We start from the raw sequence: 13,737 nt of genomic DNA on the forward strand, positions 1-13,737 counted from the left end.
TGGTATCTGATCTCTTTCACTCTTGTGAAGCAGGTCACTTTCAAAGGCATTCAGTAGAAGTCTAAAGTAAACTGATATGTTTATTGGAAACGCTAAAGTTTCTATATAAGCAATTATGTTAGGACATGGCATATCTGTATACCAGCTCTCCAAAAGGGTCCTATATCTAGATGACATGGGATAAGCTAGATAAGTTTGTTAACAAAAAGTGTTATGATGTCCTTGCACTTCCAAAAGGACAAATTCCAACATATGGGCCAATTGTGGACTGTAGACTGCTAAGCAAGCTGTTCAGCACGTTTCTAGCAGGGGTGTCTAAGTTCAGCTGTGCCCAAAGGTCTACTTTACAGGAGAATCAAAACATCACAGAACAATAATCTATCATTTCTGTTTTCTTCCAATGTAAACTGTAAAATCAATAAAGACATCACATTTTGATATATATTTGACTCAAAATTTCATGAAACATACCATAGTTAAAAATATACATTCCCAAAACAAAGCTCTTTCATCCAACACTTTTCAGGTCTGACTGCTAATCTGGTTAGACAGCTTTCTAATATTGAATGTATGATGATATATTTGTATTATTTTCACTGGAAATAATGAATAGATAACCTTTATAAGTCTGCTTCACTCCATGTAGCTGTTTTGAAATTGCAAATATCTCTGTATTAACACAAATGTAAAGTAATGGAACAGATAAACCTATCCAGAAAAATAGCTTTTTGTAAATTGTATAGAAAAAATGACATTAAAAACATTGAAAAGGTAGCTGTGTAGGAAGGAGAAGACAACAAGCATCTGAAGAGCAGAAGACAAATGAAAACACTGACAGTACAAAGTAATATTACAGAAACACTTGAAACCCAGATGAAAGCTCCTGGAAGCAACTGGAAAGCTCCAACCTTCTACTCTACCAGAAATGATACAACTAAAAGCCCTGGAAAAAGGAACAAGAGCAAGCAGAAGTAACAATGACTAAAGGAACACACTTGGTATTTTTGTTAGGACCTGAAATTTAGACTAAGTCCTCCAATACCACAACCATTTCACAATTACATTCCTTCTCCAGTTGCCTTGTCTGCACAAAAAGCAAGCAACTAAAACTGCTAACTGAAACAAATAATAAAATAATGGTTAAAGAATACTCAAAATCTCACTAGGTGAAAGAGGTGTTGGAGAACAATAAAAGCCTTCACTGAACATTTCATAAAAGCAAAAACAAACGAAAAGAAAACCTAAGCACTTAGAAAAGGAAAGCAATAAGAGAAGCATGAAAAAAAAAAAAAAAACACCCACACATTAAAATTCTAGGTACCTAAGAAAGAACAATGAAGGGTGAAAATGTCAGGATTTCTGGGATGGCAGGAGTTGCATCTAAAACATGATTATGAAAGGTTTCCTAATACAAAGTCAGTAAGGAAACATCCACCAATTTTAACATAGTAGAAGCAAGTCCATAAAGGTCTAATCCAATAATGAGTAGAAAGACTTCTATTATGTTTCAATGGACTTTGGATCTCTCCCTGAAAAACATACACAGCAGTCAAGGTCAAAGTAGCCCCAGTTTTCTAAGCTCAAAGAAGCATACCTGATATATATTGAAATCCGCAAGTCTAACCACAACAGGACTAGACATCAGTTTGCCCTTTGGCTGCTGGGAAGTTCCTTTCAGTGTCTGTTCCTTGCCTGAAAGAAAGTGATGGAATCAATGAAAACAACAGTCATCCCCAGCATAGTTTTAATGGAATTAGAGCATTAGAGATAGAAGCAGAGTACCTGTTTGTGGCTTTTGAGGAGATACAGCAGGTGGTGATGTGGCAGGAGAACCTATGCCTTGATCCTTCACAGCCTGCTTAAGCAATTCAACATTACTTTTGAATTCATTTAGTAACTCTTGGGCCCACCCACTTCTGGTTTTAGTGGCATCACTATAATGCATCCAGTGATTGCAGCTGTCTCCTGAAAAGAAGAGGAAAATACTAATGCATTTCATTTGTAAACAAGCTTCTAACTGGGTAACAAATTTTCACTACTTCACTTTTATACTTTTATTCAAAATATAATCCCTTTGCATGCTGCAATTATAGAACAACAGAAGTTAAAACAGGTGTTATAACAAGTTATACACTGCATAAAAAGCAAGTCACACAGCTTTGTAAATTCACTCCGAAAATGGCATAACATTGCTACCTATCTTTTAACACCACTAACTAATGCTAAAAAGCATCACTTGGTATATCTAGTCCAGAGAAATTTGATGAGACATTGATTTCTTATGTCAGAAGATGCAAAAAACCCCACTGATTCAGGAAAAAAAGGTGAGGGCCAGTAACAGGAAAACATTCCCATACTCACTCTTCCTAATATTAATTTTCCCACCAAAACTTTAAGACGAAGTTGTTGCTGGTCCCTTTTCAGAAGTGTACTGTTTGTTTTGTTTCTTTAGCACTTTCATGGCACACAACCAAGAAGATAAGCACAATCAGACACAGCCTTAAAAATCAAAAAATTCTTTTATTCCTGACAAGTTTTTATTGATAAAGCACTCAAACAACTGAAAAAAATTGAGATCTCTTCTAACAGACTCTGTAAATACAGTCTACTAATCTGTTCAATAATAAGCGTGCAATACAAATAATTTCTACCAAGTGTCACGCACTGTTCTTCAAATATCAGCATGTAAAAGCTCGCTTCATTTTGAACTAATGCTAGAGATGAGTAAATATAGCTGGTATTAAAACAGGAAAATGACTTGGAGAAAAGTATTTCGAGTCTGAATGTAAAGACTTTCACATGGAAGACACTGCAACAGAGAAATGTATCACAAGAGATGACATTTCACCCCATCCTCCTGCATTCTAGTCTTTTCTGATGGTTATTTCCATCTTTCTAGCTAAGAAAGAAGAAAGAAGGGAAGAAAACAGCACGAGTGCAAGAAGGCAGAGGTACATTAAATTCAAGTCCATGAAGCTGTGTTTTTCCAAAACAGGGAAAAAGTAGGGTTACCTCAAACATTTGCACACAACTACAGGACAGCAGCATTGGAGAGAAAGGCTTCATAGCCTTCCTGAAAGTCAGGACAGGTAGTGTCTCTCTGAAGCACCCGCACACTAACGCGTGCACATGAGGAGCATGTGGGAGCAGGAGGAATTAGAGATCTGCATGCAGTTGCAGGGCTATAATCTCACAGGAACCACAGAAACACAGTGAGATAGCACATACAAGTGAAATGCTGCCAAGTATTGATACTGTTCTCTAGGAAAAGCAGGCTGAGAAGGAAAGCATAGGGAGTTTCCCTTACTGTGAAAGCAGCAGGAATGCATGGAGCTCTGCCTTGGTGTGAATGATCAGGCAACTCAGAGCTTATAGGTCAGGGCAGACCAACGTGGATAACAACATGGTGGATATCTGATAAAGACTATCTAATCGTAGACACTATGAGGCACCCTTCAGACAAGGGGAAGCAGTATCATTTTCACAAACCCTGGTTCTCAAGGCACACTTTAAACACTCCATAATCTGCTGGAATGACAACACATTACAACACAAGCAATCTATGTGGTTTCCAAAGGGCAAAGTGCAGTGATGAGAGCCTTCTAACAGTAGTCAGGAAGTCAAAGACAGGACCTGCTCTGCTAGACCCGATTCTTGTTGGGGGGAACGGAAGAGTCAAACTGGGCAGGCTTATGAAGTCACTCCAGCAACCATGAGATTATGACTTCAGGATCCTGAGGTGAAGGAACAAGGCAAAAAGAAGAATAACAATTCAGGACATCAAGAAGGCAGACTGGTGTACTTGAATTAATTTCATGGTATATAATGCTGTCCAGGAGAGCTAGTGGATATTCAAGAATCAACTACAAGCCCAAGAACGGTCCACCTTGAAAAGCAGGAAATCAAACAAAAGTAGCAAGGGGCCTCTTTGGGTGAGCCAGGAGCTAATTTCAAATACAAAAAAGAAGGATATAAGAAATGGAAGCAGCATCAGGTAACCCAGAAAGAATACAGAGGATAAGTATAGGAATGTCAAAGCTGACCTTATGGGTAGACGTGATATGTGGTGAGACACGTGAAGAGCAATAAACAACACTTCTACAAATGTACCAGCAGCAAAAGGAATGCTAGTGAAAACTTGGGCTTGCTGCTTAACTGAGTAGGAGACCTGGAGACAAAGCACATGCAGAAAGCAGAGGTACCCTGTGCTTTCTTTGCTTCATTCTTCAAAGTACTAGCACTTACCTTCCAAACTCCCAGGTCCCTGAGACCAATGTGGAAGTTAGAAGCAAGGAAGTCTTCCCCTCAGCAAAGGAGCATTAATCTAGGAAACATTTAAATAGATCAGACACATACAAGTCCACGGGGTTCTGAAGAGATGCATACGAGAGCTGAGAAAACTGGCTAATGTCATGGGGAAGCTATTTAAATCATTTTTGAAAGGTTACCAACGAATGGTGATCAAGACAGGTTCCAAAGGACTGGAAGAAGGCATTATTCCTATCTTTAAGAAATAGAACAAAGGGAGCCTAGTCAATCCCAATTCTTCAGAAGGTAAAAGAGCAAACAATTCTAAAAACTATTTCAAAACACACTGAGGAAAGGAAGGTGGTTGGGACCAGTCAACATGAATTTATGAAACGGAAGTCATGCCTCACGAACTCTATTGCCTTCTAATATAAGATGAATGGTTTGGTGGATGAGGAACACACAGCTGACACTGCCCACCTTGACTTTAGCAAAGCTTTCAACATTAGTCTCATAACATGCTCAGTGAGAAAATGCTGAAGTATAGACTAGAGAAGTACATAGTGAGGTGGATAGAAAACTGGCTAAACTGATTTCAAAATGTTAAGATCAGTATGAAGTCCAGTTGGAGGGAGTCAATAGAGGTGTACCCTAAGAGTCATTACTGGGGCCAATGTAAGTTCATTAACGACCCGGATGGTAGCACAGATTGCAGCTTTGAAGGTGGTACAAAAACAAAGAGAAAGTTAAAAAAAAAAAAAAAAAAAAAAAAAAAAAAAAAAAAAAAAGAGAAATCCAAGCCCTGGACAGAAATATTCCATTCAACTGTATAGGTTAGGATATGGCCAGCTAGTAACCAGCTTCGCAGAAAGAATGCTAGGAATCTAGGTGGACAACAAGCTGAACATGAATCAGCAACGTGTCCTTGAGGCAAACAATGTCAACAGCATCTAGGACTGTTTAGGAAAAACACTCCCAGCAGCTCAAGAGTAACAATTTTTGCCCTTTGCTCAGCCATGGTGAGACCATATCGAGAGTGCTTGGTTCAGTTCTAGGCTCCCCAATACTACAAGGCCATGGATATAGTGGAGCAAAACAAAGCAAAGGTTACAACTTGCTTAAGAAACTGGAACATATTTCAGAGTAGGCAAATTTGAGACAGCTAGAACTGTTCATTCTGGAGAAAAGAAGGCTCAGAAGATCTCATCAGTGTGCATAAATACCCGATGGGAAGGTAAAGAAGATGGAGTCACATTCTCCTCAGTGGTACCTACTAATCGGACAAGAGGCAAGAAGCATAAAAAGAAATACAGAAAATCCTACCAAAACAAAACAAAAGCTTTCCTACTGTGAGAGTAATTAAACACGGGCTTAGGTTGATCAGGGAGACTGTACAGGCTCTATCCTTGAAGCTATTCAAAACCTAACTAAACACAATCCCAGGCAGTTTACTTTAGGTGACCTTGCTTTAGTTGGATAGATAGTTCTAGGGATAGAGGATGGGGCTAAACAGCCTCCAGAGGTCCCTTCCACCTTCAATTACTCTACAGTTCTATACATGGAGATATCATAGCCACATTTATCTGTAACAAAATGAAGAGATAAGCCAGACTGTAACAAGAAAACAGCATTTTATTGGGTTTAGCACTGATGTTGATACATCTGAATTTATTGCCCAGGAAGATATCATTATCTATCTATATTATTTTTCATATTGTCTCAATGTATCTGCTTGATCAAGAATTTCTTGGACTGAAAAAACATTCTGCATCATGGCAAATCAGTAGCTTTCTCTGATTGTCATCCAGCAGCACATCAGCTGCACAGATAACATCTGCTACAAGCAATTTTTCCAGAGCAATTCTGGAAGGACAAATAAAGAGATGGACTGCTGTACAGACAGCCTTTAAAAAAATCCAACAGTCTGGCTTATGCTTCAATTACTACAGTCAATGGGTCCAATCCTGTTTCACTTGCCTTAAGTTATTATCAAAGGCTAATTGCTGGAAGGATTGATGCTCAATGGATTACAAGTTTGCCTTATGGCAATTATGCCTCACATTCCCATTGGTCTTGCTGTGGTCAACAGCAAACTAAGAAACCAACAAAAACCCACAAGAGCTCAATCGGCAAAGATTATTAATTATTAAGAGCTTCTTCCAGAAGGGTTAATTTTAATTTCCAGAAATACTATACCAAAAGAGGCATTTCTAAATATTTCATAGGCCAGAAAAGTACAAAGCAGAACAGTCTAGTAACCTTTTTCCCTTGTGTAAAAGGTCTCTCCCACCTGTGACAATAGTTTGCCCATAGAATTAATACACTATTCTAATACAAAGATGACAACTTCTTCCAGAAAAAGAAACCTTTGACAGAGTTTTATCATAGCTGTTTCTCAAACATGCTCGTGCAAAACATCAGTTAAAACTGCAGGAGAACACATTTGCTCTACAGATGACTTTTTCTACTTCCGGTTTTGTGCAGTGGGAGTCAAGTCCCTCATACCCATTACTTTTAAAGTATTCTTAGTCAGCTTCCAACATGCCTGTCCAAGATTCTGCATTCAACTTCCAAAATAAAATCCCTCCAAAAGAAAATCTAATTATTATTTATTTTCTGTCTTCTATGTTTTCTTAGAGGAGATCTCACAGAAAGCATAAGTAGTGAGATTATGCTCTCACCCAAGCATAGTAGGGATCACTTATGAATGAAATGTAACTTATGGTTGTGAATGGAATCCTTTGATATTGCACCTGCAGCAAGCTACTGCTAGTTCATATTTTTAATGCATTTCGATATCACTCCAAAGTAACTGAACTTCCTTCACTGTACTGAATTTGATCTCAAGTTCAACAGCAGATTACTTTCATCTCTTCCTTGTTAATAGCTGCTGGAATTATTATTTTTCTCAGATTTCTGAAAAACATTTACTAGAAATGATCTGAAGGAAATGCTTAGCTGGAAATTGATAACGTCTGTTCAATAACAATTCCCTAAGAACTTAAAAAAGGCTGCACAACTGGCTCTCTACACACTAGCATTCTTGTTTAGCAAAGTTAAAAAAAAACACACGAGTATTGTTTATAAATGGCTACAAAATTATAGACTTCTACACAGAAAGAAGTCTGCTGTATTAAAAGGCTGCATCTGATTCCTGTAGATAACCAGCTAGCAAATTCTCAATCTGCTGTACTGCTTTCTGCTGTCAAAACAATCCTTTCCATGTCAGAAATGTGTAAACACCATTTTGTTGGCAAAAAAAACAGTGAACTGGAAAACTTTTTGGCATAAAACAGTTGATTTACAGGAATTAAATTTGTTTCAAGTTGTTGCTTTTGTTGTTTCATCTTGCATGTTGAAAGTGTACATTTCAAGTGCTTACAACATTATAAGTCTTATACATATACTTCTTTTGTTGTTCTTGCAGTTGTTGCTAGTAATTTAGCTACATAGTTACATGCACAGGTAATGCATAACATGTTCATACCTGCTTTGTGAAAGGGGTAATAGTCCACCGTTAAATAGCTGAAAGAAAGCTGCATGGCTCCTCCTGTTACACGTCTATTTGAATCTGTAAAATAAAGCAATGCTGCTCTGCAAACCTTAGATTTAGGATCGTAATTCTCATGTTCAAGCGTTCTCTGAAACACTTAACAGCTATTACTTCTACTTGCTCTCACTAACACCTCACTAATCTCCCTCAAAATTTTCTTTCTGGTGGTCTTTGCTGCTTTCTATACATCAGATCTATGTTCTGTATTCAGTCATTACTAACAACTGCATATTGCTTTAAATGCTACCAAACAGTAAATGCAATTCTTTATACACACACACCTGAAGTTTTCCTGAATGAAAACTCTTTATACTGAAGATTTTGATCAGTAATTCAAAGACAATAGGCTGACTTTCCAGAATACTGAAAATACGATCTTTTTTATCTGACAAGATATTATTGCGGTGAAGAAAGTTTCTGAGCATTCAGTTCTGTTTTTTCCACTATTAAATTTCAAACTTCATAGAAAAAAATGTAATGGATCAAAAAAAAAAAAAAAATCTTGACAGGAACAATAAATTCCAGCTTAAGCAGACATAGGAAATATATCTATCACTAGGTAGAGAGCCTTATGCTCTGCTTCTGAACAAGTATCTCCCAAAATCAGAGAAATATATTCACTAAGTTTTATGTTTTTCTCTCTCTTCTTCAGTGGACCTTGTATCCCTCACACATTTTCCAACAACTAGCCATCTCCTCAACACTGATATATCATCCTCTTCTGATCACTGTAAAAAACATGAAAAATGTAATTTGTCTTTTTGTTTTCCTGATTATAAATATGGTCCACTGCAGTACTCTCTCATTAATGAAGTACATGGACTACAGAAAAAATAAGAACATATACTGCAGACAACATCAGAACATTTGTTTCATTCTTCCCAATTGCAGAACATCCTAAATTCTCTAAATCAGTAACAGAGAGGGTTGCTTTTTTATTATCTAAACTATCTGTATTTTATAAGGAATATTACTCGAGCAGGTTTTACAGTGACTCAAGCCAGAGTACTACTGCCACAGCATTCCTGGGAACCCAGCAAAGCTGGCATACAAAGGAAAATGAGCAGAAACAAACGGCAAAATCAGTTTCTACAAGACAGGAAAACAACTGAAGCTACTTGGACTGTTAGCATGTGTTTTTTTGGTTTCTGATTTGTTTTTTTTTTACATTTATTCTAAAATAACTGCACTTAGTAATGAAACCTTGTCTTGACAAATGTATCTAGCCAGTATTAGATGTGCCTAGAGACACAGGAAGACAATTACTCTAAAATAAAAACTGTTAATTAACATTATTAGATTCTTCAAAATTTTTTCTAAGGACAATTACGGTTCACAGATATGTTACATAAAATAAGTACATAAATAAATAAAAGTTACCTTTCTCTTTAGAATGGATGTCATCACATATATGTAGGTCCAAATGGGAGATTACTAAGTGATGAGAAGTTTCCTTAACATCAAAATCATTAAACAATTTTACTATTGCATCATTTTGATCAGGTGCTGCTGTAGTCTGGTGTGCTTTCACCTGCTGAGAGCTGGGTGCAGGAGCTGAGCTCTGAAAATATTTAGTCATATCAATGCATAGAACTTTATTCATTCCATCAAGCATAAAACCACCACAATATTTTTCTTACCTAAAACAAATCCTTCAAATAAAGAAATATCCACATCATATATGAACACTTTGGATCATTAAAGAGATTTACGAATAGTGTTTTAGAATACAGCTAAGTTGAAACACTGGCTAAGTGTCACAAAGATGCAATGATGATTCATGCCCCATCTTTCCCTTCCCCCATGCCTTTTACACCCTGATGACTGCAGCATGAGTGCTTCCCTAAATTTTACTGCAAGCTGTTCAAGAAACTAGCAGAAAAACATCCATTTGGATTCTACTCATTTCGTTTCTCAAACTACACCACTATGTGGTCAAACATGAGGTAGCACCACAGTAAGGCAATTAGCAAGATGTATGTACAGACAATTGAAGAATCAAGATCTCCCTGCTCAGTAACAGCTGCGTGATTGCTGTAGCTGAATCACTCTGCAAGTCATCAGGACCACCACAACTACTGAACTCTGCATTACAGTACACCAGTTTTATTGTATGAGATTCTACAGTACAAGTTCATGTTCAACTATTCTTTACACAACCTTTGCACCCTAAACTTTAAATTCATTTCTTCCTGGTAAAGACACTGCTTGGTTGTAAGCCCGATAACCTTCACCAGTGAATCTGCATGCCTAAACAGCACTCCCAAATAGGGAGATGAGAGGGATGAAATATCTGATACATCAGAAGAAATACATATATTCTGTTGTGAAGGTTGTTACAGAAATTACTGACTCAGATTGGAGTCCCTGGAGGCGTTGATGAAACGTTTAGGCGTTGTACTAAGGGACATGGTCTACTGGGGAAATACTGCTGGTAGGTGAATGGTTGGATATTGGAGGTCTTTTCCAACCTTGGTAATTCTGTAATTCTATAGTTCCTAGTATTGAATTGTTTTTCTAGAACTATTTTTTATCAGTGTATTTGTGCTCCTTCTTCGCAGACAACAGATCCCTCCCACAGCACTCATGAACAAAGCCTCAACTGGTCTAGTCTGCTATATGCTGTCATCTGAAAGATGACAAAAGTTTTTATAAGGCTATCTTAGAGGCAGCACAAATATCAGACCTATGTCAGCACATATTTGTTGAATGTAGAATTATCTTTCATTATGTGCTCCAACAAGACAGCTGTAAGAAGGAAAGCACTTATTAAATCCTAGTATTTCAGTAACATGAAAACAGTTTAAACCATTACAGTAAGCATGTCTAACTACACACTGAGATTACTTTAGTGTCTCTCAAATTTGTTTCTTTTTAATTATTAACCAGAACATATTTTGAGAAGAAGTTTACTAAGTAATCAATTGTTAAGTAAAACAGAAGTCAAACTACTCGGTACATGGATAAACAAATGGAATTTTCCTTCCTGACACCAGTACACAAAACCTTGTAAAATAAAGTGTATTTTATACTATGTGATCATTTCTAATGTAATTCAGGATATACAGTTGAATGAAAACGAATAAACTTGCATTCTCAAAAATCTATTGACCAGACTGTATTGAATTTTAAAACATGCCTCATACCTGTGTTGTTTCAGAAGCCAAGCTTTTTCTCTGTTCCGTTGATCTCTCTATGGCTTCACTAAGAGATTTGGCATACTGCACCATGGCTTTCAACTGGGAATCAGTCAAAACCCACAGCAAGTCATCCAGAATCAGAACCAGTTTTGATGCCACTACATTACAGTCTTTTAGCTGTAGAATAAAAATTTGAGTTTCACAAATCAAATGATAAAAAAAAAGGTTGACTAAAACCCCAAAGTTCCTAAAAAGAAGATCTCTTGCATACTGAATATAATTTAAAATAGTTTGTATTACATCTCTTACTAATTAAAAGATTTCTATGATATACAAAGGACTCCAGAGTCGTGCCTCACTTTTTACTTCTGTGGCATGCACTGAATACTAAACTGGTTATCTAACCATAAGGAATACAAATATAGTCTGAATCTAGAGAAGTAAAGCAAAGTGCATAACTAAAGCTCTGGAGAACAAATTGTTTTATTAGTAGAACCTGTGCAAGTTCTTTAGCTTTAAATTCTGCCAGCAAAACTACTTGTGCACTCTACAGTCTTAAAGTTATTACAAATTTATTTTACGGAATTCCACACTTTATATGGATTTAAAAAAATTACGATGTGTACATATGCACAGAAATTATGAGTTAAATATGAATTCATAAAATAACGAATGATTTCAAATTTTTCAAATTTACCCTTCTTTTAAGTGTGACCCTAATTTTTGATTGATTCGTAATGAGTCGAACTGGAGCACTCATGATTTCATGCTTTGAACTCTGAATTGCATCTGCTTCTATTCTGATCATCTGCCAGTTGATTTCTTTAAAAGTCAATACCTTTAAACAGAAACAAAGACAAAAAGACATTTATGGAATATTAGTTTACTTCTACCACAGTATGTGCAGATGTGCACGTGTAGACACAAACACATCCTTCATGCAGGGCTATATGAACAGAACAAGAACATTTTACTCATTTATCCCACTCAGAGGGGACAGAAATTAATATGTGATCTTACTCTCTACCTCCAGAAAGTCACAGGAACATCACGTGACTTCCAATCAGTATTTAAAAAATTCTTTTTTCTTCCTGCATTCTTCATGCCGGCTGCAGATTGCATTAAAAAGATCATTGTTTTGGAGAACATAAGAGTGGAACATTACATAAGCTTGCACTGGCTTTTGCACTTTGCATCAGTTTTGGCCACAGCTAGAGACATAACCTTTGATCTGACTCACATCTACCTTGTGTTCCTAGAAGACAGCTGAAATTATGGAGAGCAGTGTATCCATTCCCATTAATGTAAAGTATGTTTCCAAAACCGTGCAAGTTTGCAGTTCAACTGCCTCCTCTTCTACCACAATAGCAATATAATTTAAAAAAAAAAAAAAAAAAAAAAAGCTAAAGAAAATACTAAAGAAAATATTTACCTCTCCACGTTGAGCTTCTTGTATCCTGGTAAACCTCAGGTCAGCATGTTCCCAGTTTGCATTTACACTGTATATTCTTAGTTGGGAAAGTTCAAACGAAGCATTAAAAGCTTTTGCGCCAATTCTTATTACTATGGAGTTCACAGAAACCGAAATTCCTTCTACCACTTTTTCAGCAAAACCATATTCACTACAAGGTGAAATGCAAACGTATTAATTGCGCATCAAATGAAATGGCACAAACTGTACTTATTAAACAGCTGAAATGCAACATGATGCAAACCATGAAAGAAGTTCCTAATGTATTCTTCTCCATTTGGCAAATTTTTGTTAAATATATTTGACCGACTTGACAGTAATTCCTCCTCCACCCTACAATCTCAAAATGATCATTAAATAACATATTTTGGACAATGATTGATTTCCATAAACTGTAACAATTAATGCAACTTAGCATATTTATAACAGATTTTATTTATTTTTATGTAAGAGAACAGTCTACACTATTACTCCTCCTTCATGCCAATTTATTTGACAGTTCCAGTCTGGCTAGTATTAATTTCTATGAACTAAGTTCTACCACCTATTAATACTAACATACTGTTTTGTATATAAAAAAGAAGGTAAAGTATTTGTTTTGCTTCATTCTATAAATAAAGGCATCCTACACAGTTGAATTAACAGATCGATTCAACATCTATTCCAGTAGTGAAAAAGATGAAGCAGTTGCACTTAATGCTTTAAATAAAAATCTTAACCATTCTGAACATTCTAGGCTAGTGAACAAAAACATCTATTGTGCTCTAAGAGATGGAGACCCATGGATCTCGTCTAGGCATTACACAAAAATTAAAATAAGAAAATCAATTGTACTGTCAAATTAATTTCTCTATAAATGGATCATTGTTCATATACGGACATATGTCCATATATGGATATGTTCATTGAAAAATATTTTGATTCTATAAAAAGATTGGAGAAGAGAAAAAAAATATACCTGTTGTAATGGTATATTTTCCCCCCAAAATTATGTGACATTTGGGCTACATAACATGTATTAAAACCTTCAGAAAGATTTGGATGATAAAATAAAGGAACTAGAGTTTTAGAATACCACTCTAACAAATAATGCTAATAACGTTTATCAGATAAAAAAGACACACACATCCCAAATTATGTAATTTTGCAAATAAGCTGAAGATACTAAGCTTTCCGAAAACTAAATACATCAAATAAAATGAGTATATTTTTGATGGAGTAGTTACTCTGAAATGAGTCATTTCTAGCAAGTTGCATATATAGTTCAGATGTTCTTTCCAAGCTTAGGTCTGAAATTAAACATTTCTATCTACATATCTAACTCC

At 36.2% G+C, this 13,737-nt stretch overlaps 1 protein-coding gene across 2 annotated transcripts in view; it reads right to left on the reverse strand.

The window, feature by feature from the left end:
- Positions 1-13,737, reverse strand: part of BLTP3B (bridge-like lipid transfer protein family member 3B) — a 52,353-nt gene that overhangs the window by 19,775 nt on the left and 18,841 nt on the right. For both annotated transcript variants that reach the window (XM_010709419.3, XM_085223721.1), the window contains 7 exons: positions 12,374-12,563; positions 11,639-11,779; positions 10,948-11,118; positions 9,182-9,362; positions 7,736-7,819; positions 1,783-1,965; positions 1,595-1,692 (listed from right to left, as the gene is read on the reverse strand). In XM_010709419.3, the coding sequence (XP_010707721.2) occupies positions 1,595-1,692; positions 1,783-1,965; positions 7,736-7,819; positions 9,182-9,362; positions 10,948-11,118; positions 11,639-11,779; positions 12,374-12,563 (1,048 nt within the window). The remainder of the gene's footprint in view (positions 1-1,594; positions 1,693-1,782; positions 1,966-7,735; positions 7,820-9,181; positions 9,363-10,947; positions 11,119-11,638; positions 11,780-12,373; positions 12,564-13,737) is intronic.

Source organism: Meleagris gallopavo, chromosome 1 (assembly GCF_905368555.1).
Source record: "Meleagris gallopavo chromosome 1, MGAL_WU_HG_1.1, whole genome shotgun sequence".
Taxonomy (NCBI): domain Eukaryota; kingdom Metazoa; phylum Chordata; class Aves; order Galliformes; family Phasianidae; genus Meleagris; species Meleagris gallopavo.